The 24324-nt window shown below is 38.9% G+C and overlaps 1 protein-coding gene across 1 annotated transcript in view; it reads right to left on the reverse strand.

Moving 5' to 3' along the window:
• FAM13C (family with sequence similarity 13 member C) overlaps positions 1-24324 on the reverse strand; it is a 114867-nt gene that overhangs the window by 64981 nt on the left and 25562 nt on the right. The window contains exon 6 of the mRNA XM_054276568.1: positions 18560-18606. Coding sequence (XP_054132543.1) covers positions 18560-18606 — 47 coding nt within the window. The remainder of the gene's footprint in view (positions 1-18559; positions 18607-24324) is intronic.

The following is a 24324-nucleotide window of genomic DNA, read 5'->3' on the forward strand; positions in this document are numbered from 1 at the left end:
CTGCCTTTGCAATGCCTTCCTGGCCCTTGAATGTCTCAGGATGATGCTCAGGAGCTGCAGCTCCTACAGCAGCACCACAGAGCTCCTTTACCTCCTGCAGGGCAAAGCACTGGCAACCAGAAACACTTCTGAGACCTGCTGTAACTTGTGCATCTCCTCCTTAGCTGCCTGTGTCTTACCCAGTAAGACAAAGTGTTCTAAAGCATTTCAAGCTACAGGCTTTCCAGTTGGCTGGCAAAACCTTTATACCTCATCTGGTGAGAAGGAAAAAGCAATGTACTTTCAGGGTTCAAAAAGTTGTGAGTTTGAGAGCTGTTTGAAGGGAATGAGGACTAAGGGAAGGCCTCCTGCACCTGCAGGTTCCTGGCACTGCCCCAAGACCATCTGTGCAAAAACCTGTGGGAAGGAGAGATTTATATATTCAATGTATTAAATCTTTTTTTTTCTGTTCTGCTTCGGGGCACTTGCACCTCTTCTCAAAATCCTGTCACCACACAAACTAAAATAATGCTTTCTATTTTAATGTTCCCTAAGAAGAAGCTAAAGAATGGTAATAGCTCCATGAAAGCCAGGCATTCACTTTTATCACCTCCTCACTGCCCAGTATCTCCAGGTCAGAAACAGGTTTTCAATTTCCCTTTTGGCACCCACAGCAGGCCTGTGACAGGAACACACAGTTCTCTGCAAGCAAAAAGTCCAGAGACACAGGCAGTGTCCTTGTGGAGCAGGCAGACAGAAACTGATAGCAAAACCCTTGTGCACTTCAGGGGAAAATGGTAAAGTTTAAAAGTAATTTCTTATCCTGAAGCTATTCATTCAATTATACTTAAAATATGGCTTGAAACGTAATGGGAAAACCACAGGAGAAAGCATTTCCAGAGTTATTTTTTTCCATTTTTACCATACACCTGAAATAAATGACAGTTGATAAAACAGAAAAATACCCTCGCATATCTGGAGAAGTAAACACGGAGCAATTCAGAGAGAACAAGACTGTACTTGTATTTTATTCTTTTGGCTTTCAAGTGAGCACTTGCCTGAAACATTATGAACTGTCAAAACAGAGCTACAGTGTACATTTACTTTTTGTTAGGAAACTCTTAGTCCTGTTTTTAAGAGCTGATTAGCCCCAAATGTTGGGGGAAGAAGACAACAGCACATCCTGCACTAAGGAATGCCATGCTTCAAGACTTAGGTCAATTCATTCCCAAGAATTTCAAAGCTTCATAAAAGCTCTTTGAAAAAAATTAGGGTTTTTTGGCATAGATTTGTTTCCAAAATCTGTGACCAGTATAATATCAGGACAACCACTATTACTATAAATGCAAAAAAAGGCAAAAATTGACTTGGAGCAATTTTTTTCAACATTACTTAAGATGCCACTCATCTAAGGAAATATATAAAAAGTAGAAAATTACTTTTGAAAAAGAACGTAGGTGACATTCTAACATAAAGTAATATAAAGCAATTCTTTCAATATCATGAAATAAAATACCAAAAAGCATTATGCCAAATGAAAACAGAATGCAAATTCCTAAGACTGCAAGAAAATGACCAAGATTATTTTACTATTCTGGAAATTCATCACAGTACTTTTGGTACCAGATTAAAAAAAGAAGAAAAAAAAAACTACAAAAAAACTCCAAACGAAAAAAGCCAAAAAACCTCCATAAAATCTCTCTAAGCTTCTTTTATTTATATGTGCAGACATACACAGAGATAAGATGTTTCTTACAGGTATTCTCCCTGCCTTCTGATGTTCTTATTTTTAACCCCATTGATAATGTCAGAGTTCTATTCCACTTACTTATTACCTAATTTTTCATTAAAATCTACCATGATCACCAGTAGGACGTGTGCTACATCACTGAAGTGGAATAAAATGTATTTCTCATTGATTTTTACACCACTGGAGCATATAAATGAATTCAGGATATAAAATTATTCACGTGATGAGTACCTTTAGGATCAAAGAGCTTCACAGCACAGGATATAAAATTCAGTAGCTCATAAGTGAGCTAAATTTTCAGATCTGTTGATCTGTCTCTAAGATTTTGGATTCTAAATACCCATGTATGTAACATGTTACAGTAGTACTTTGGAAAATGCTGAAAGAAATCACGTTGCATAGTGTGTCACTGTGCTCACCAGATCCTAACTCATCCTGGGAGCAAACATCCACAGGGAAGTGGGGTCATCAATAGTAGGGTCATCTCTCTGGCATATCAATATTCATGATGAGTGGCAAAATAATCTGAGATTTTCTAAGCAATAGGGACACATTCCAAGGGCATCCTGTTGTTACCTCACTCAGATGTTAGTGTTTATGCCAAAATTAAAAACAAAGCAAAATAATGGAACTCCCAAAGTATCTCAATTGTCTAAATCTACATCAGAATTATGCAGATATTTATTTTGCACATTTTCAAGTATCACCACAATGCCTCTCCTTAAAAATAGACAAAGAAATGCATTTGAACTGCAGCAGTACTGTCTTTAATGGTTTGGTGTTGGATTTTTTTTTTCCCCATCTTCTCATTGCTTAAAAAAAGAATAAGTATTGACATCTTGAGACCTTTGCAGTTGTCCTGGAGTCATTAATCTCTGGCTGACCTAATAAAATCAGACTTTACTTATACTTCACTGATACCTTGTGATAGTCTTGCATGCACCCCTCAGCTTGTTAGTTATTATATTTGTACCAGAGAACATGAAATATGACACTAGAAATAAATCACTTTCTTTTGTGGAGAAGAAAAACCACTGCTGCATTTAAAATGTGAAACACTTCAAAAAGTGCTCATTCTCTATTAGCAGTGCCATGAAGAAAGTAAATTTTTTATCCCTCAAGTGGAAGCCAGAATGGTGACTGTCATACAATTATAGTCTCACCAATTCTACCATGAGACAAAGCAATGAAATCTCTTTAAAACAACTCCCTCACCAAGCAGAATGAACCTTCCTAAACTATTTGAGAAATTTCTTCTTTGCACTTTCTAAAAACTGACATTTTCTGAATTTGACCTTTACATATTCACATTCTGGCCCTTAATCAATTTCATTTCTGTGTAAATACAGGAGTGCAATTTTATGCACAAAATGTTTACAATAACTAGAGGAGCATTTGTTGCTACTAGTTTGTTTTTTATGTGTTTGTTGCGCAAAAGCACCACTACAAATAAAATTCCTACAGAAGTTGTGCCCTTCTGTTTCCAGGGAAAAGACTCTCCCATGCCATCACTACCACTCTTGATTTTTCCATTAGTCCTCTGCACAGTCTGCTCCTCTATGTGAGAAATGCACCTGGCAAGACACCGGAGTGTTCAGGAATCAATAGAAAAGGAGCATAAAATGACAAAAGAAACTACCCCAACATGAATTATTTGTTGTTCAGCTCCAGCCCTTGTGTTTCTCAGTAAAAAGCACAGGCCTTGATGGTATTTTAGTTTTACCAAAACCAGAAATCATGCATTGTTTGAGGACAAGCCAGGACAACATGTGTGCAGGTATACATTTCTCCTTATATTTATTATAGATCAATTTGAGGCTTCATTGCATCCCAAATATTAAAGAAACATTTTATAGATTGTTAATTTTTCAGCTCGTGAATTATGATTCAGCCAACTTACATCCACCTCACCTCAAGAAAAAATGAGATTTACACTGAAGTTAGAGATAAAAAAAACCACCACTAACCCAAGGCCGTACCGAAAAGTGGGTCAAGGAAATGAGAAGAGTTCTTATGTCAGGAACTCCTAATTCAATTTGTCTCATGTTCAAATCAAGAAAAGAACCAAGAATTAGCAACCACTCAGAAAAAGTAACATACAGCTAAAATATAGGTATGTGAAACAGATTTTGGCAATTCTAGCTTTGACAAAATTCAAGTCTGTAAGTTTGGGTGGCTTTATTTATTTATTTTGCCTACAGTTTTTAATTTAATTATTTAATTTATTCTTAGGTATTAATCTGCTTATTAAATCCCACACACCATACTGAAATAGACTACAATGTTTCAATGCATTTTGATTTTTGTTTTTTTGAAGGGTACACATAGTTGCCTTCTCAGTTTTGTTTCTTTCGAAAATCTTTATAGTTGTTGCCATATTCAATATTATAGAAAAAAATTATATGGCAATGTTGAACCCAGTAATCTTTAAAGAAAATCACCCCACAAATGTTTCTTTTTTTTTTCTGTGGAATATCTCATGAGAAGTACCCCCACAAATGTATCTGAGGCACCTCAGTCCTCCAGCAAAGCAGCCCAGAACTAACCATGGCTTTAGGGATCTCTCTTTGCTCACCTGAAGGTGCTGACACCCTCTGTGTCTTCAGCCTCCTGTTTCCTATTTATTTATTGATAGGCTGGAATATCATTTTCATTTCTTGTCTTGGGCAATTCAGAGGCTAAATTAAGTTTGCCTCTGTATTTCTTTTTTAAGCAAGACAGAAATACAATAATTGATAGCATGTAGTAAATATTCCTTGAAATTGCATTGGCAGGAAGTCAGAGAATGATGTGCATGGGTAAATCACTGCCACTCAGCCTGGCCCAGTGAGGGGCACTTCTTTTCTGAGTGTGTGGCCTGAGGATACTGAAATGATTCTCATTAATTCAGTGACTTTGGGCCCCTTTTGGCATCCAGTGTGATTTAACAGCCTCCAACTGACAGACACCTACATCAGACATTCCTGCCCCACTGTGTTATTAAATGTCTGGGTTTTTAATGAGAATCTGTTTTATTGCCTTAGTTTTAGATGCCATTTTAGAAACTTTCAGAAGGTTTTGAACTCCTTGAGCTTGGAATAGTACAGAAAGAGTCCTTGCTGGGGGCAACAATGCCATGGAGATATTATTTTTAGCTCTTAAGAAAACCAGACAAAATATTGCCTCAATCAGGATAGGAAACTGCCTAAAAATAGGCATATCAGAAATATTTCCTTTTGTCCAGTCTGTTTCTCATATGAGTAAGAAACATATCATATCCCTCATATCTTCCTGCAGAAACACTCACCAAACAGAGCTCAGACTCTGAGAAGCAGGAAACATAATCCCTCAAAACCTTGTCTCTAAAAATTTCCTTTCTTGCATTTTCCAGCTGGTTGAAAAGCCAGCCAGTAGAAGTAACCCAGCCTTTCTCCCCCACCACTGCCTTGGCCCTCTCTGAAAGGCAGTGGCCAGGCAGAGTCAGACACTGAGCCCAGCAGTAAAACATGCACAGTTTTCCCCTCAGCACTGCTCAGCTGGGCCAGGAGAAATAATAAATAATAGCACCTATTTATCTGTTTGGACAATTGTCCACCCAAGGGTCCCCTGGTGCACTGGTTTCTGAACTTCCTGAAGATAATGCAGAGCAAAGAGGAGATTGCCCAGCTTTGGCCACCTGGATCACACTTCCAGTGTGAATTGATGCACTGATCCTTTGAAAGGTTGAACCAATGCCTGAGGGGTGAATTTGCTGTTGTTATTAATGGGATTTGTACTTCAGCCAACCACAGCAATGTTAACAGCATTAGAAAAGATGCTACAGTAAAACAGGGCTCCAACATGTAAACAATTTTTTTAAGGCTTCACTAAAAGCTGAAATATTATCTCCATCTTAACATACACAAAGCTGCAAATAAACTGAAGGTATTGACACATGCCTAAATCCCAGTGTTTAACATAAAGAACAATAGTATAACAAATGCCAGAACTGATCAATGCTCAGAAATGTCAATGTCATCTCTCAAATCAGGCAAAAAAGACAATGAAACCCTCTCCCCTCCCTAATAAAAACGTTCCTTCCTAGTCAGCAGGAACATGAAAAAGAATCTCTCTGACAATTTTTGCCCTGGCCAGCAAGATATAACGACATTAAGAACGCCCAAAATAAGAAGTCCAAGACAGGCACAGATGGATAAATCTATGATCTATGTCAGGATATGAAAGGGAGACTTCAGGAAGCTTCCAGAGCTCCCATGCAGTTTAAAAGAAAGATTAAATAGATTTTTGAAATATCTGGCTATTAAGCAACAAAAATGCCATCTCCTCACAAGAAATTTAAATTCCCCTGAACATTGTTATTTGATGGACAGAGGGAGAAAAGCAACAGTCAGTGACCAGCTCAGGTGCCTGTGCTGACCAGGCAGGTAAGATGGACACTTGGGGTATTCCAGTAGCATTTCAGATGACAAAGAACAGTCTAAGCATCAAATGCCCACTCTAAAATTAAGCAAAAATGGCAACCTTCTCATAAAAATATGCTGATCTAGGTGTGGATATTCATATGAGTACCCACTTTCAGACAAACATTAATATCTCAGTCTGATGGCCAGGCTATAACAAGCTGATATATTTTGGCCAACTTAAAATTGAACTGGGAGAGACTGCTGCTAATAAAATAAACAGCATATAGGTAATTAGCTTTCTCAAAAAAGAGCTTACCACCCTCTGAAGTGTTGTCAGAGTGCTGCTTTCACAAGAGCATTGTGAAGCAGAGAAAATGATGTTACTGGCGCATGTTTGACTTTACACTCAATTAATATGAAAATATTTGTAGTCTGACACAAGAGGACAATTTTTACAGAAAAACACAAAAAAAGAAACATAAGGGTTTATAATTTGGCTCTTTCCAAGGATTTCTAGCAGACCTCTCCTGGAAACTTGCAACCACATCTCTCATGGTCACTGTTGCAACTCTAATACAGTGGGTAGAGATAAAGTTAATTTTAAACTGGTTAACACAATGACAGGCACGTCTTACTTTGCTGTAGTGAGGCTGGAGCTCAGCATGGGCTCCTTTTTTCAGTGTTTAATCAGCTCCTGACTTGATTTTTATAACTTATGTGGGTCTCTACAGCTGCTCTAATCCTAAACTGCCCTTTTCCTTACATTTCACAGCAGCTCCAGTTACCAGACTGCAGCAGACAAGTAGAGATGTAGAACAGAAATATTTAGAACAAAAGTCTCCCATAAATCGAGTCATGGACACTTTCTATAAATATATAATAAGAAAATGCCTTGCTGCTTTAAGGTGTATTTTAAAATGAAGCTTGTTTTGTCATCAATGGAAAAAGACTGAAATGGACAGATGAACCCAATTCAAAGAGGGAGAATGAAGTACTAAGCTCATATTTCCTTGGTGGCCACTTAATATTTTTATTAGCCTGCCTCACACCTTTCAGCTCCTCTGAAGGGAGACTGAACAAGTTGTCCATCGCATGCTAAATTGCAGGACAAGGTACCTCCTCCCATCCTGGAGCCTGTGTGCTTACAGATCCCATAAGTTTGATGCTTCTCTGCCTCCTGCAACCCTTCCTTGACCTCATCTCAGCCCTGGCAGGAGCAAGGTGCAACCCTAGCCCTCACCTGTCAGCCCAAACATATCTCCAGTAGCACTGCAAAGCCAGCCTGTGTGTTCCCCAGAGCTCTGTACACCTGGGGCTCTGTGCTTTGGGTGGATATTATCCAGGAGCCCACCCACTGTGTTCCTGCACCATCTGCTTTCCCAGCACTGCCACTTTACACTTCTACAAGCTGGTAAAATCTTCTGTGGCCTTCCCAGGTGCTCAGATGTGACCAGACTGAGGGCTTAAAATATTCTCAAATGACAGTGCAGCAAATTTTCCTATTTTCCATTTTAATTATATACATCTTCTTTAAAAATCTGTTACCACCTTTCAGGGCAGTTGTTTCTCATATGAACAAATCCTTTCAAATGAAACCCACAAGAAAAACTAGAACCCTTGACACAGACTGTTCCCACAGGAGGTAATGGACTTTGAAGGGATGCAGTTGTTTGAACAGGTGAGAAAAATGTAAGTGTTTTTCATAAAAAATTGTAATTTTGAAAGAAAGTCGTAAACTTCTTGCATCAAAGAATTAAGAAGAAATGCAAAATAAATTCTTATATTCTGTATAAGAATATACAGAATTCAAAACATGACTGAGAGAGAAAGGCATTCTGGCTACTCTTCTGAAAGCCTCTGTCCATTTAATTCTCTTGAGGACAGGCAGTGAAAGAGTCATTGATTTGATTTTTTAAGGGAGAAGCATTAAAAAACCAGTATTTTGGCACACTGAGGATTTTACTGGAAGGATTTACCCATGAGAAAACATCTGCAGCACACACTTCTAATAAGGTTCTCTGTCACTTAATTGCATTTTTAACCTACAAATGGTAATGGTTGAAAGTTGACAATTGTAAGGGCTTATCTAAAACTTTTTCTCAGATTTTATTTCATAAAGAAGGAATATATAGTCATAAGCCATCAAAAATAAACCTGAATGGTCTGAATTTCAGTAAGGATATTGTCTTTCCTGTGACTACTTCAGTTGGTCTCCACTGCAACCAAGTGAGAAGCATAAATAGCAAACTTTTCAGAACTTTCTCTGAATACACCTCAGGATTTTCCACACTGAATCTGAACCCCAACAAGATTGCAATAGTGTATTTTCTACTTCATAGAACTCTCAAGATAAAAAATACAAAATGCATTTGTTCATTTGTGCTCACAAAAGAATAAATTACCCACTTATCAGTCTTCTCAGAGATGAAAATATTTCTCAAAGTCATCAAACAAATTGTATATCACCATTGCTTTTAAACATCTTAGCAGCATGATTGGATGTTTGCCTGCATTCAATGTAACCACTGTCTTTTGCTTTTAATATTTAAAGTCTACCACTTTCAGCCTACTAGATTAAGTGCTTTGCAGAGAAAGAGTCAAAAGAAGTAGAAATTATAGAACAGAAAATGGAAATCACAAATAACAGCCATTTTTTGCCAGCCAACACAAACATCAGAAGTGGCATGCAAAGTTAGCCAATGTGAAGTAGCTCAGCATGAATTTTCCAATAACCCAAAAATATGCTATTTGTCTGGAAAACTACTGGACTTGAAATCTAGGAAGAAAAATGCCCCTGCTGACAAATCCGTTTCAACATATTACAATAAAACCAAAACAGAAATTCAGAAAGTTCACTTTTACAGCAGTTACAGTGTGAAGTAATAGCAGTATGAAGTTTTGGGTTTTTTTTAAAAAGTTATTCCTGATGAACCCCTTACATAGGAAATGGAAAGTAAATGACCATTAGTTTTGAGAGATACTCTTATTTTTCTATATTGCTCTGTTACTCGAAAGAAAAATACATGCAATGTATATGATGCAAAAATGCCAAAGCTTTTGGGAAGCCTTGAAGGAAAATGGAACATTCCTTGGGAAATGTGGTAAATGAGTGTCAGTGCTTCACACAGCAATCATCACAATATTAGGGAAAATAATTAACAAGCATTCATGGAGAAAAGCAATAGCCCTAAGTACAAAACTGCAGATGGAGCCAGATCCATCACACACCCAGCAGCCTGAGCCAGGGGAGTGCCTTGGTGCCCTCCTGCCCTGGCCATGGGGTCTGAGTCCCTTCCAGCTCCAGGGCCCTGGGCACACCCTGCACACACCCAGAGCCTCCTCAGCCTCGGCTGCACTGCCAGGGCTGTCTCTGCCCTGCCCACCTGAGCTCCAGGTGCCATCCTGGAGCCTGCAGCACACATTTCCCTCCTCAGGGGCAATGGGACTCAAGGAAAGACCACTGAGCACTGACATTTCCAGAATCCAAGCAGTGCACAGAATTGCCCTTCTAAACCAAATCCAAATCTTCTTCCTGTAGCCAACAAACTGGAAAGGGCATTTTAGTGTATACCTGTCCACCCTTAGAAGTCCATGCTGGTGTGACTTCACATGACAATGAGCTCCAATTGGAGTGGCACAGGCAGGACTCAGATTTTGGATGGTATTTAAGGGCCCAGTTTCTAATTAATTTATGCTACTGGCCATATGTAAGAAAAATTTCACAGCTGTTTCTCAGAATTATAGACTACATAAAATGCAAAACACGTTTAACCATAAATATTAAAACACTTAAAATATTCCATGCACAAATCAAATTGAAAGAATTCCTTCTTCTTCCCCAGGAATCTGGGCTTTTACTAATGCTTTCCCCTATTCCATCCAGGCATAAGCCTGTGGCATGTGAGGAGAAGTTATTGAAACATGTACTTAGTAACAAAAATTTTCTGAGCCTTCTCTGCAGAATATGAACTTTGCCTTCAAACCACCGGAGTAGTAAAAGCAAAACGCCGCTCTGTTAATTAGAAAGGACCTCCACAGCAATCCCCACTGGTCATACCAAAAGCTTTTAAACTTCATCCTTTTAATTACCCTCAGAAACATTTTATCACAAATGTTCACTACTGTAATACAGTGAAAATCCATGCCAAATATTATTTTTGTTAGCCACCAAAATTATTTCATTACTTCATAAAGAGCCAAAAAACTTAATTGAGTTACTTCATTGAAGTCAACCATAATTGAAACTTCAGATCACAAGAAAGCCAAAGCAAAACAGACATTTCAACCCAATACACTGGGGATTCAAGGAAGCTGAAATATAAGAGCAAATGATTGATTGTTTCATAAAATATAAGGCAAAATCAGAGGCTTTGTGTATTTGTACAGCATTATATTGCTAATGCTGTAAATTGCATTTCATGAAACTTGGTAATTAATTTATTGACCTAATAATCCCCTCTTCTCTAATCTGATAGAAATAACAGAAACACTTTTCTGGCCACGTTCATCCTCTCTGGAAATGTTTTGAAATTTGTTGCAGTAAATAACCAGTATTCTCATCCTCCTGTGCAGAGAGGTTTTTGTGCCATTACTCTCAATTACTAAATTACTCCAAAAGAATTAAATGGCATTAAACAGTTAGATGGCTTGTGGTATCAAAGAAATCATCAAGAAGGATCAGGGAATTTCTTTCCCTTTCCACTGAATTTCTATTCTCAGTAATAAAGCAAGATCTGATCCAGAGTTACATCACAGACTAGCAGCCATGGAAAATAACATTACCACTGTTTTCATGATGATTCATATCTCTAATTTTCAAATTCTCTTGACAGTCCTCCTGTGCCACAAACAGCATTAATGTCACACTAGAAGAAAACCACAGATCTTAAGTGCCATTTCTGAGAAAGGAGTTTGTAAAATTCATTATCTGTTATTTCCCAGGCTAGGCCATTTTGAAAGATGTATCTGCAGGAGAGTAACAAACTCAATGGACAACACAGCTCTTCAATATTGCTCAGAATAACAAATCACACTAAGAGCAAAATAAAAATATATTGGACCATAAGAACAAAACCTAAAATATTCCATATTGACAGCTCTCATTTTAGGAAAAAATCTTTTCCTACCATCTTTGCCATGCAGTCTGAGTCACGAAAAATGCAAAATGCCAAAGTTAGGGTAGAAAGCTAAAATAAATTCAAGCAGTTGAAGAGTTCTGCTCTCTAACTTTGTTTCAGCAGCAAACAAAATCAGCTTTGAGACTCTTTCGTTCATGCCCTCCCCATGTGAAGAACGATTTGCTCGTTAACTCCCTCTGAAGCTGAGCAGCAGCTCCAAGAGCAGAGCCCAGCTCCCGCAGCTGCCTGGGCTGGCATCATGTGCTGCCATTAACATCAGAGCGACCCTGTTCCCTGGAGCCAAGGGCTGCTCCACACACTGCCTGGAGCAATGGCACATGCAGAAAGAGCTGGCTATTTATATATTTTGCATCTGCTTTAATTACCCTATCACTGCAGCACACAACCGCAACACAATTTATAAAGCACTGACAAATTTTATGGTAATTGAAAAGCCCAATTAGCAATTCTCACACCACGGGCAGATTTTGTTTGATTCAGCAACAGTAAAAGAAAGAAAAATTCAGAAGGAGAAAAGGCTCAAAGGTATGTGAAGTTTCCAGAGGAATCCAAGTCTCTAATGTAAAATATATTTAACACATGTTTGAAATCTATTCTCCTCAACAAGGGCTCTGACTTGAGAACGTGCCTCTTGAACTCATTCTCTGGAATTTTTTCCCTCATTAACATAACTGGTTTCTCTGGAAGAGAATTTTATCCCTTAGGAACCATCAAGAGCTAAGACACTATGCAACTTTATCTCAGTAAGTTGCATGCCATTATAAAATATTTCTGAATAGAAATACAGTCAAGGGCTACACTTGGCAAATGTAACACTCAAATGGGAGTTACCAATTAACTCCAGTTAGAAAAACCCCTGGGTAGGGTTTATATTGATGTCACGTATGATAATAAAAACTCCACAAAAAGCTCACAGGGACTGTGAGCTGGTCTTCAAACCATGAGAGCAAGGTGCCAGAGCAACAGAGCAATGATGAGCCCCCAGGAACAAAGAACTGGAAATCCTTATTTCATTGACGATTAATTGTTCAAATAGATTCAAGCCAAAACTATAACAGACCATAAGGTTAAGTAATAACTTCACTGCAGCAGATAGGCTGAAAATAGGATCTCAAGTTAGTTTAGACAATTATAAAGCTAAAAATTACATTCCTAGGGAAATTTGTGTATGGAAATGATAGTATAATGAACTGGACCCAGACCACCACATACACATTGTGAATTTTGTTATATAAGTGTGAGTGACCAAATCACCTGTTTTTGTATTGTTCTTTGTTACCTTTTTGTATAAAAGGTTGTGCTTGCATCCTGAAATGAGTGATGCCTGGACTCCATCTGCAGATTGACAACTCCATTCTGCAGAATGACAGCAATACCAAATAGCTCAGCTCACTGTGCTGATTGGTTCTTGCATGCTGGGTGAAAGAACCCTGCTTGAGGGACAGCCACACCACACAATGCTTCCCTGGGGTGCTTTATACACCTTCCACCCCTAAAGTATCTCCTGCCCAAGGTGATTCTACTCAGTTCCCAGTTAAGGTATGTCACCAGCTGGATCAGAGATGCAGCCCTGTCATTCCAGAGGGGTTTAGACAGATGCACAGCTATGCCAGTGATGACACCTTGCTGTTTGAGACTCTAAGTATGAAGCAAAGCAAGCCCAACCTCAGCCTTCGGAGGAATTATGCATTTTCTAGCTCAAAATAGTGTAAACAGGACTGACTTCACTTTTTACATAGACTACCCAAAGCTCTTAAGTTACATAATTTCTATTTTCATAAGAAATCAGCAGGACAGCAGTTTCTGTAATTTTGCTTCTTCAGCTCCAGCCTGATATGACTGACTCATGATCCTCAAAGCAGCTTCAGCTCTCAGGGATATGTATTAGTGCCTGCCTCATTCAATTTACCATGGCACTGCTCTGCTGAGATACAGACACCTGCTTTACAGCTGTGAGACAAACAAACTGTTTGACAGCAATTAAGGTAAAACTTTGCTTTGGCACAAAGTCTAGAAAACTGCTATTTCCTCAGTCTGTCATGCTCTCTGAAGCAAGGGTGAGATGCTAGCAAATTTTAATGACTGCTGTTAAGGGAAAATGAGGGGTATTCAGAGAATTATACTTGCAAATGAAAATCTAGTAACCTAAAACTTCAGTGGAGTTTTACCCTCAAAGTCTCAAAGCTGGAAAAAAAATCCACCAAGCTACAATTTATGATGATTGCCAGCAACACTTTCCAAGGATTTTGCACATGTCACTTGTTACTGGATTTCATTTTACTAGACTGAATGAAAACTATTCTCTTTTGCTTGGAAAATACTCAAAAGTTCTTTCCTTTCTAATTATTTTTTTCTAATTTCTATCCTTTCTAACAGTGAAAGTCAGAAATGAAAACTTGACCTTTGGCACAATGCCTGCTTAGAAAGTGTAGTTCCATAATTTCTGTCTGCATCCCCATTGAAACCACTTGAAAAATTCCTTGTGGCATCCCCTGTGTCAGTATCCAGCAGAGCTGAGTTGGCTCTGGACAGTGGATTGCATACCCCATAATCATTCATCTGTCAGAGAGGATGTGGCTGTGTCTGCTTAGCCTGGATCTATCTATCCCTCCATGCCCACAGGCACTGCCCAAAATGACTGCACTTGTTTCTCTTCACCAGCCTGACTGCATAAACAGAAAGAAATCCTTTTACAAACATTACTGTGGGTAAAACAATACCACCACACAACAAACACAAACAAACCAAGCCCCAAAACTTCAGAAGGTCAGTGCAAGCAGTGGAGTAGCAGTAAGAGTGATGAAAACAGGTCATTCTAGAGGGCTGTGAGGGAGCCACACGGTGCTGTCACACCACATCACACATCACCCTGCAGTAAGGCTGTGCAGGCACACCGTGGGGAGCTAATATTAACCTGATATAGTCAAGCTAGGGCAAAATAATATGGATGTGCTGCCCTTAAACCAGGTTTACTTGGGTTAAATTCGTATCAAGAAGCAAAAAAGCCTCTTAGAACCAAAGGAAAGGAAGCTTCATATAGAATTTTACATCACTTCAGCTAACACCAAGGTAATCCCACGTACACGAGTATGCATGTGGACCAACATAAAAAACAGTGAATTTCTCTAACATTCTCACCTAGAAAATGTAAAAAGTGCTTTTGGGAGACTAATGCAAAGCCAAGAGCTTTTACTGATTAATTAGTCTTCATCATTGACCTCATTACCAAAGAAATCTGAAAACCAGATTGTTAATTTTCTATATTTTGTGCATGAGATGACAAAAAACAGCAAAACCAAAATAAAACAAACAAACAAAACTCTGAAAGTAGCCCTATTGTTCTGCAAGAGGCATGAGAATCTCAAACTTACTGTGTAACCACGGATTTCCAAGCATTGGTGAATCTTCATAATCAAAGACAGGAAAAAATCCCCAAAAAACAAACAGCAGTTAAAAATATAAAGTGTGAAAAGACAAAACATCAGATCAGAGGAAAAAATAGCGTGAAAAGCTTTATCACACACCTGCCATTGCTTGTTATTTTTTGCATCTTTGGTCTTCACTACAAATTGCCATCAGTTTTGCATATTTTATGAAAAGAGTATCTGGTGAGCAAAGGAGGGAAGAGACACATCAACCTTGTGATCCCTTCCTTCAAAATACACTTCATCCATTTCAGACTTGTCTAGGTGGACCTGCTAGTTTGTTAATCCCTAAGGAGTTTCTGACAAAACATCTTTGATAGCTGTGACAAGGTATGTCAGCTTTGCATCACTAATATCTTGTACTCCAAGGGCCCCAGTTACTCTGCACATCTCTTTCCAAAAAGCAACATGATTATTCTGGCATTGGAATAGGCAGGACAAAAGACCAGTTTCCCATAAAAACAGCAGAGCAATTGGAGCCTGCTTGATTCAGCAGCATTTAGCAGTGTGCACAGCCAGCCTGGTGACACTGCCCTGGTTACAGTGACATCTCCAGATAGCCTCACATTTGGCCAGCAGAGCAGGTAAATCTAACTCAATTTAATAATTAGCTTTTACATTTAAACAGCAACAAAAACCAAAGCCCAACAGGATGGATCTGCCTTGATTTTTTTCCAAAAGAAAACATCCTGCAAGATTCCTGGATATGTTAATAATCTGTCCTTCAAGTCAAACTTTTATTTGCCCTTAATAAATAACTTAATATAGGGGTTTAAACTGCCTGCTGAGCACTCTGTAGACGTCTATCAAACACATTTCTGTATATCTGATTCCTAAGATGAGAGATTGGTATATGGCCTGAACTTAAACCTTTATGAAACATAACAGAAAATCAGTTGGCAGGGATCTTGTAGCATCACACTGGTTTACTTTAACAGGGTGTAACAGTAGATGAAAGACAGCTCTTAGTACATAAAACCAAAGCACAGAAGTCTGTAACTTGCTCACCTACAGTGAGTTGTCCTTGCTTTTCCACAATAAAAGGAATTTGATGAATGTTAAATTACTGGGACAAGTTTCAGTTGTAGAATACAAGAGCACATGATTGAAGTAACTGAAAAAAGGGAAGCATCATCCTGTTTTTCCTGAAACTCTTTTGTTATAAAAGCAGCAGGACAAAGGCATTCCAGACAACAAAGCACATATTCCATGTCAGGGATGTGAAAGGAGGTGTGTGGTAACTAGCCTTGCTCTCAGTTCAGAACTGGCCATCAATTTGGGAAAGCTAAAGAAGATTTTCTGTCCTTTCCCAATCAAGGACTCTTGAGAGCATCATTCTTTACTGAAATAATTACCGAGAAACTGGGCAGCAATTCCTTGTGCTTAGATTTAAAGGAAAGGTGATTTTATGGCAACCAAATACCAACATTTTGGTTAAGAATCAGGAGGTTTCACAATACTCCCAGCAGGTTTCTTGATTGCAATATTTTAACCATCACAGCAGACTGAGGCTACAGCTCTCTGTCCTACATATTGATTGCATGGGTTTTGGTCTTTGTGCATATTTTGGGGAGCAGACTGTCACATCTAAAAGCTGTTTTCAGAAGTGACCTTGGCAGTGGATAATTGTTTTAGACCAACAGTAGAGCTCCATGTAAATAATGCCCCTGCTTGCTGGAGGGCAGCTCACTTCACTCAAGTGCTCCAGACCATGCTCAGACAAGACACTACCTGAAAATAAATGGCCAAAAGACTGGTTCATCCTTTTTTGCTAGAAACAAATTTCTGTGCATTTTCACTTCAGCAGAGTGGCAGTAACAGACAGGTGGGCTTTCAGCTTTATTGACTGGCCTAAGGGCTTGCAGAGTGAATATTTACCAACAGCAATTACTTAGTTTTGCTGAAATGAATACAAACAAGTGAGGAAATTCACATCAGCAACTAGACCACTTGACAATACTTCTCAAACAAATAATAAAGAATTGCTTTCAAGAATAGCATATTCAAAAGAAGTTCCTGGGGAAAAAAAAACTTTTTGCTTTTGCTGACCTTCATCAGACCTTTGTTGTAGAGGAATGCACACCCATGAACTTAAGTTGTCTGAGAAATGTAAATCTAGATGTCTCAAGGATACAGAACTTAGGGTTCTTCAGAAATTTCAATTAGGGAGACAAAATCATAGAACAAGAATTTTCCAAATATATTTGAGAATTAAACAATTTTTTTTAATTCAAAACATATGGCAAAAACACAAGACAGAAAAATTGGCTTTAATTCCACTCTTTATATGAAGGGATTTGACCTTAAATCCCTGAGAAAAGTGCCCTAGCTCCAGCAGAGTTCAAGCTGAGCAGTCACAGCCTGATGATACACTCCAGCATTTATAAAATGCATTTACACACAATTTTTTTCTCCATTTTTATTTCTCTTCTCATTGCAGCTACTAAAATTCAATTGTTTTATAACCTAGATGGCATCCAAACCATTACTTGTCAATAGGAGGAACTTAAATTCAGCATGACCAGAATAAAACAATTGCCAGTTGTTTGACTTTGATCAAAAATGTAGAAATAAAATCCCCAGAATTTCTGCCTGAGATCCAGCACTGAGTGAGGAGTATATGCAGGTCCCCCACCAGACCTAAGCCATCACTGTGATTTAGAAGCTGCCCCCTCACAGAATAGATGATTTTTTCAACAGGACTTGGTTATTTCTATAGTGATAGAGGCTTGACATTGAGAGGTACTGTCTGCTAGCAAATGGAAGCAGAGTTTTTTAAAGTATCTTTTAAAATCTTCTCCCTTGACTTTTGACTTCCAAATGATGTGTTACACTCCATCATCGCTCTGCTAGTATTTGATTAGCTTTTGGGAAATGCCAGCCTGTTTCTGCTTCAATGGCTTTGTTTAAAACCATGAATTATCTTTCCTAGTTCTCTCAAAAAGCTATTTCCTACCTAATGTGTTTATTAATCTGCTGCATTACTGGCAAAGCAAACAGAATATTAAGTGAAATACTTCAGCAGCATCTGGCAGTACAAAATATCTGGGAAATACTTGAAACTTTTCTGAACCATAACATCTTTTCCTCAGCTGTTTTACTGGAGAATTCAAAAAACTTGGTCTCTGAAAAAACCTCAGTGTATCTTAAAGACTGGAATGTGTACCATGATTTTCCAGTGGCTTGGCCATTAGCTTAGTCCATGTATTTTTTTACTCCAAAATGCAAATGGGGTGGAAGATATTAGTGTGGTTCTAAGTTTTATGGGTAAAATATTCCTTTAAGAATTTTTTTGCAAAGTTATGTCCCTGTGGTCAGACAAGTCTGCTGGAGAAATGATGCAAGGAAATCTAGTCTTGGGGCACAACATAATGCTGTTTGCTTAGAGAAATGCCAGTCTCATAAAAGCCAAGCCTTTCTGACAGAAGCACAGCAAAGGACTTCAGGTGAAATATTTACTGATTGTATCTCCACCAACTGGTGCAAATCCACACCAGTGCAAATTCATCAAATGCTTCCTGACACCAGGCAGTTCCTCCTGCCCACTCAGGTCACACCAACACATGACCCATGATTGTAGAGGTTTATAAACAAAATAAAACATTAGAGGAATACTGAGAAAATAAACTCCACACAAACAACTCATGCAGGAATCAACAATACATTTTTTGGGAGTCAGCTGGTGACAGTGGCCTGCATTTATCTGTCTACAGCTGATACATATCAGCATTAAGACTTGGAGAAGTTTCCCTCTTTAGGTTGTTCCTCCAGCAACTCTCCAACAAACCAACTGTAATTACATTAGAGTAGTACAGTATACAAATTCCTCATGAGATATCAAAAGTTTCCATGAAGCAGTTAAAACAAAAGATGTTTCCATCCTACCTTAGCAATGTGAGTTCGTCCCCTCCTGCATCTTCTGTGCTGCTTGCCTGTGCAGAGAGGAGAAACAGAATGTACAAGGCTGGATTTCAATTCCAGACCAGTTTGGTCACTGCTCACTTGTTCTTTCTTAGCTATTTCGGGAGGATAAACAGCACTTCTGGCTCTTCTAAGCATTTGCAATGTTTTTATAGTCAAGACCTCAGCCCTGGTGAAGGAGCTGGACATGCTGACAGAACTCTAATAGAACACATACTAGAGGTCATTCAGGAGTCAAAGGTCATCCCCAAAGTTCTGATGTCACCCTGGGTCACAGGTCACTGCAAGAGGACAAATGGTCTTGCAGAATCAAAGGTTGCTGAAAGGTCAGAACGGGCTCAAAATGTTGCCGAAAGATCAGAGGTCATCCAGAGCTCAAAGGTCACCCATGTGGTCAGAGGTAACAGAAAAGGTCAAGTGGTCACTTACAGGCATCCAAAGGGTCAGAGAGCATCAAAAATTTTGCACATTTCGTGCATTCCATGCATTCCCTTCTGCTCAGGGTTCCCACAATGTTACACAATATAAGAGCCATGATAGTAAATATTACGGCAAATAGAAGATACAAATATAAAACAGCAAGAGCTCATAGGAGAATACAGGAGACATCTATAAGAACCACCAAAGTAGGCAAATAAGAAGGATTTTAAGTCTCTCCCCAAACCAACTGGAGATTTTGTCATTTAAGGTTAAGCTACATTTTCCCTTTGAAGGACCTCAGTGGTGCTATTTTAAATTTTAGAGATAACAGAGTTTTGAATCAGATCCTGTGTTATCTGGACCTCAGACAGCAAACCATGTAAAATGGAAACTGGAAATCTGTTCTAGTTTCAATACCCTTTTCACTTTTTATCCTTTTGTTCTTTGTGATTTTTCCTGACTCTGCTAGAAAAGTAGAAAATTCCAAATATTCACCATGTTGCAGTATAGACACAAAAGTGTTATTGCAATTACATCTCCCATGTGTTTATTACATAGCAGGGAAAAAGCCTTACCCAATCAGAGCTGCTCAGGAGGAACTTGTCATGCACAAAAAGTCATTAAGTAACCTTGATCAAGCCTCAAGTAACCTTAGAATAATTATCATGGAAATGCAAAACTTCTGGTTTAGTCCCAAGTCAGGGAAACAGTGCCTAAGAATTAGACAAGTGCCTAATTCCAAGAGCTTCACTATACTAAGCAGGCTGGCAAGCCCTGAACTGCCTTGTTAAATAAAGCAAGACCCAAATCTTACAAACACACAAAGCACTTAGTGCCTGCCAAGTGGAATTTCATGCACAGTGCTGAACTACAGAATTTCCCTTCACTTACAATCCTAATGCTGATTCTGCTCAGCTGAAAAGGAAGATAATGAGCTCAAGAGCTCTCGGAGCAAGGGCTGGCACGTGAGAATGCCCACCTAGAACATCAAGTCTCTTCATCTTCTTTCTTTGCTTTCCTACCCTAATACATGCACATAAATCCCAGTTTCACTGTATGTTTCCTGACTGTAAATAAGAGATTGCAATTTATTTTGTCCTGTCACCCAAAAGTACTGCTTCTCACTTTCCAACATCACAGTGTGCTGGATTTACCAGCCAATAAAATTGTCTGAGCACTGCAGAGATGCTGGGGCAAGGAAAACTTCTCCTCAGGAATTCCTGAGGGCTCTTCTGTTTAGAATAACCCAATTTCTGTTTAGAATAACCCAGGGAGTTATTCTAAAATCATAAAGGCAGGAATATCCCCTGCAAACTCCAGTGAGTAAGTGCATTTCATCCCACCCCACCCGGCTGGCTTCTTTTATTCTGGACTTGTTCCAACGTTTTGTTAAACATCTGGGAATTCATGCTAAGGATTTATGATCCCCTTCCCCCTGCAGTGGCTGCAGCTCCCCTAGGTTAGAGAGTCAGCATTATTTTTGTTCAAATTCCCTCTAGAAAGATCAGCTTTTAATTAGTGCATGGTCTTCACTGGAACCTTTTTGACAGGAGGCACTGTTTTCCTCCTGAACTTCACAACACTAACAAAGAAAATAAAATTTACAACAGTAACAAAGAAAACAAACTCTCTGTGGAAGTGGCACAGCTGCGAACACACAGCACACACAACATCACTGGACCCTAAACACTCATAACTGGCTTTTTATCTCACATGGATTTCTGCAGAAGAACTGAGATTTCTCCAGGGATCTTTGCAGTTAGTTAGTGTAAGAAATTGCTGTAATTAACAATTCACTCAAAATTTAAAAATATGTCCCTTGCAGCCAAGGAATATGGAGCCACAGAAAAGAACACATCTGCAAAATAAATATTTTGTATCTGATAAGGACACAAAAACACAGTGATTATTTTTCCTTTCCATTTTAAAGTTAGGGCTTTGAGTCCTAATTTTTTTACTTCTTTCACTAATGGTTAACTCACTGCAGGATGGTTTACAAAGCTGCTTGCATGTTGCATTTAACCAAACTTCTCTTTGAATGGAGGGTAAAATACACTGGAAAAATGCCACTTGTTTGATAACACTGTTCTAAGTGAAAAACTGCAATGCAGAATGATAATTTCAATCAGCACAGTGCAAAGAGGGCACCTTTTTTTACAGCATCTACTTACACAAAAACACCAGCATGGAGCCCCAAAATCATCCTTTTCAGTGGCAAGGGTATCTAAAGATAAGCTCTTACTTTTTAAAAATGCACACCATACCCTTATTACCTGAAATTTTCCCCATGGTGTTTTGGACATAACACTTTAAGTTTATTCTGCTAAACTTTGCTATGGCAAATGTTTTTCTGGGTTCCTATTAAAAGAAAAGAATTGTGAAAGCACTGTTGAGAGAGAAGATGTAACACCATGTCTCAAAGAAAGGCTGCACACATTTCTGAATATAGTATCTCAAAATTTGTAGCAATATCAGCCACTGTGAATACACCCACGTGATAATTTATTAAAACAACTTTTGAGAGTTGATGTGCTGCCGACAGAAAACGATGGAATTCTTACAGGTACAGCAAATCTGAGTCAATATGTGACATTTCTTTTTCAGCTACTCTGCAGCTGTCTTGGCACTTCCTAGAACCAGGAGCTGGAATTTTCATTCCAAAGAGCAACAGAGCTCAACAATAAATGTATTAATTTCATGAATGCATCTTCTCTGAGTATGTAACACACAAGAATTCCTAAAAACTTCAGTTTCATTTTTTTAAATTGAGATTATGTTGCAGTACCCAGTAGCACTGTTAGAGATGTTTAGTTTTATTATGCTCACTGAAAGATATTATTATGTTTGATAGACATTTAATAATCTGAGGTCATGTAACATCAAGAAGGTATTAAATAAATTTACAATGGTAATAAATATCTTGCTAGTGAACCAGCAAGAAGTTTTGAGCTGAATTGTTTTACCATGAAAGAAAGTGAGGTATACCTTACAAACATACCCTATACCTCCACTACTCAACTGAAATATTTTATCTCCATTTTAAGCAGGGTGAAAAATTAGTGTTCTATTTGCTGTTGAGAGCTCACCTCTTAAACAGAATCTAGGAGATTTGGAGCAGATATTCATTTTATCCTTAAGAAATATATTTATTGTTGAAAAACATAATTTTATCAAAGAAAAACCCTATGATAGAAGCAGATTAGTACAAACATACCTTGAAATTAAAGATATTTAACTATTCACTATGACAATTCATTAACCCTTTAATCTCAATATTTAGTAATGGATCTTTTGTACAGAATATTAAAAATCAGTAGAGGCAGAAACATTAGGTTTTGACTGGGTCTTTTCCCTCATGCTATGGCCAGAACATATTAGTCCAGCTTTTCTAGAACAGAAATTACCAGCAGCCTGAGGTTACCTCAGTTGACAAAATTTAATGACATATTGTTATTTTTAATTTTGTGGACAGTTTGTAAAAGCTCCCATTGCCTAAATGCTTAGATGTTTATTCTTTTAACAGAAAAAGCCACTTTTAACTTGAAAAATTTCACTCAGAGAGGTGATAAAAACCAGGCAATCACTCACTGTGTTATCAACTCTTGCAACTGATATACGACTGTGAACATTTCTCTTCACTGAGCTGGGTGATACAAACTGAACTCCTAAAAAAGGCTTTCCAATTACCCTGATTAAATGTGTCTACAGTAATTTTTCAATTTGTTACTTGTTCTGGTGTTTGCTGCATATTAAAACCTCAGTTTAGACTGTTACCTTACTGCTCTGTCCTGGCTCCTCTCTCCCTGTCCCAACCCAGACCTGCCACAGGGAGCCCTGCGATGCCACTTCCCTCTGGTGCTCAGAAAGCACCTCCAGAGGGGTTGCTTTGCCCAATAAAATCAATTGGTTCAATCATCCCAGCACCTCCAGCTCTTCACAGACTTCTAATGAGCAGCTTTCAAATGTCTACTTGACAATGGCTTGAAAATGAACCTGTGCAGGGTGGAAGTGTTTGTCCTGTTGAATTACTGTTTGAGCCAGCCTCAAAGTCAGCTCTCCATCTCCCTCAAATTTCAGCTGACACGTGGCCTCAGAGCACACAATTGCTTTGGCACGCTGCCTGTTGCACAGACATACATTTTGAAGACTCAGGAGCTCTAACCCTTTTCTTTCAGTCAGTCTCTTTTCAAAAGTTTTTCCTAATGTCTCACCCAGAAGCTTTAGAATTGATTTGTCTTATTGTGCTCATTAGCACTGACTTTTTGGAGGCAAGGGCCAGAAAGAGGATGCATTTCACTACTGGTTTGGGTTTGTGAGCCAGAAACATGGACAACTGCCACAGTGGAAGGGCTGATTTGGTTTTGAACACCATAAGCTAAAGTCTAATTTGGGAAGCCTGTAGCTAAATGAGACATTACCCCCATTAGCAATAATTTAGTGCAGCCTAGTTTGGGAAAGAGATATAGAAATGCTTTGGAAAAAAATTTCATTGCTTAAAAACCACCAAATACCAAAATATACGTGCCAAATACTTGGGCATGGACACGTCATACAGAAGAGAGTCTGGACAGGGAGTACATTCTGACCCCATAGATTTTTCAAGGTATTGCACTGCCTGTCAGCTTCTCCACTTTTTGAGAAACTCTTAAACCACCTCTGGAAAAAAAATCTGGAGAAAGCCCTCCCTGCGGTCCTTGATAATCTGTGGTTAATTACCAAAAGGCTGTGGGAGCCTGACATTGCATGCAGGTAGACACTGCTACCACAGTTCCCCCTTTAAGGAAAAGCAGTCATCACCAGACTTTATCTACACTGCTGTGCTTACACCTTCACGTCCACCTGCTATTTTCCCACATTATTTCCAAACATCTCACCCCACGGAGCTCAGGCAGGGTGGCAGCTGCTGTGAGTGCAGTGCCAGAGCAGCAGCTGCTGGAGCCAGGTGTGCGAGCACACTGACCACCAACAGCAACATCAGTCCTGCCCAGCACACCTGGGATCCACATGGGGATAGAAAACAGCAGCAAAAAGGCCAAGGCCAGCTCCCAGGAAACTTGTAAATTCAAATTTTGCACTTACTCCTGTAACTTCTTTACACAGCAATAAGGATTGAGAGAGGCTATTTCTTTTCCTGCAAAAAGAAAAGTCTACAGCCTTCTGCACAACCCCTCCTGGAACACAAGCCATTCTTCAGCAGATAAGAGAAAATTAGGACTGCATTCAGAGCTATTTGTAACTATTTGAGTTAAAAAACAGAGAGGGCAAAAGAGAGTCGGTCCCAAATGGTGGCACGTGGGGAAAACCACTCT

This window comes from Melozone crissalis, unplaced genomic scaffold (genome assembly GCF_028551555.1).
Source record: "Melozone crissalis strain CALT ecotype California unplaced genomic scaffold, PUWL_Pcris_2 ptg000019l_1, whole genome shotgun sequence".
Taxonomy (NCBI): domain Eukaryota; kingdom Metazoa; phylum Chordata; class Aves; order Passeriformes; family Passerellidae; genus Melozone; species Melozone crissalis.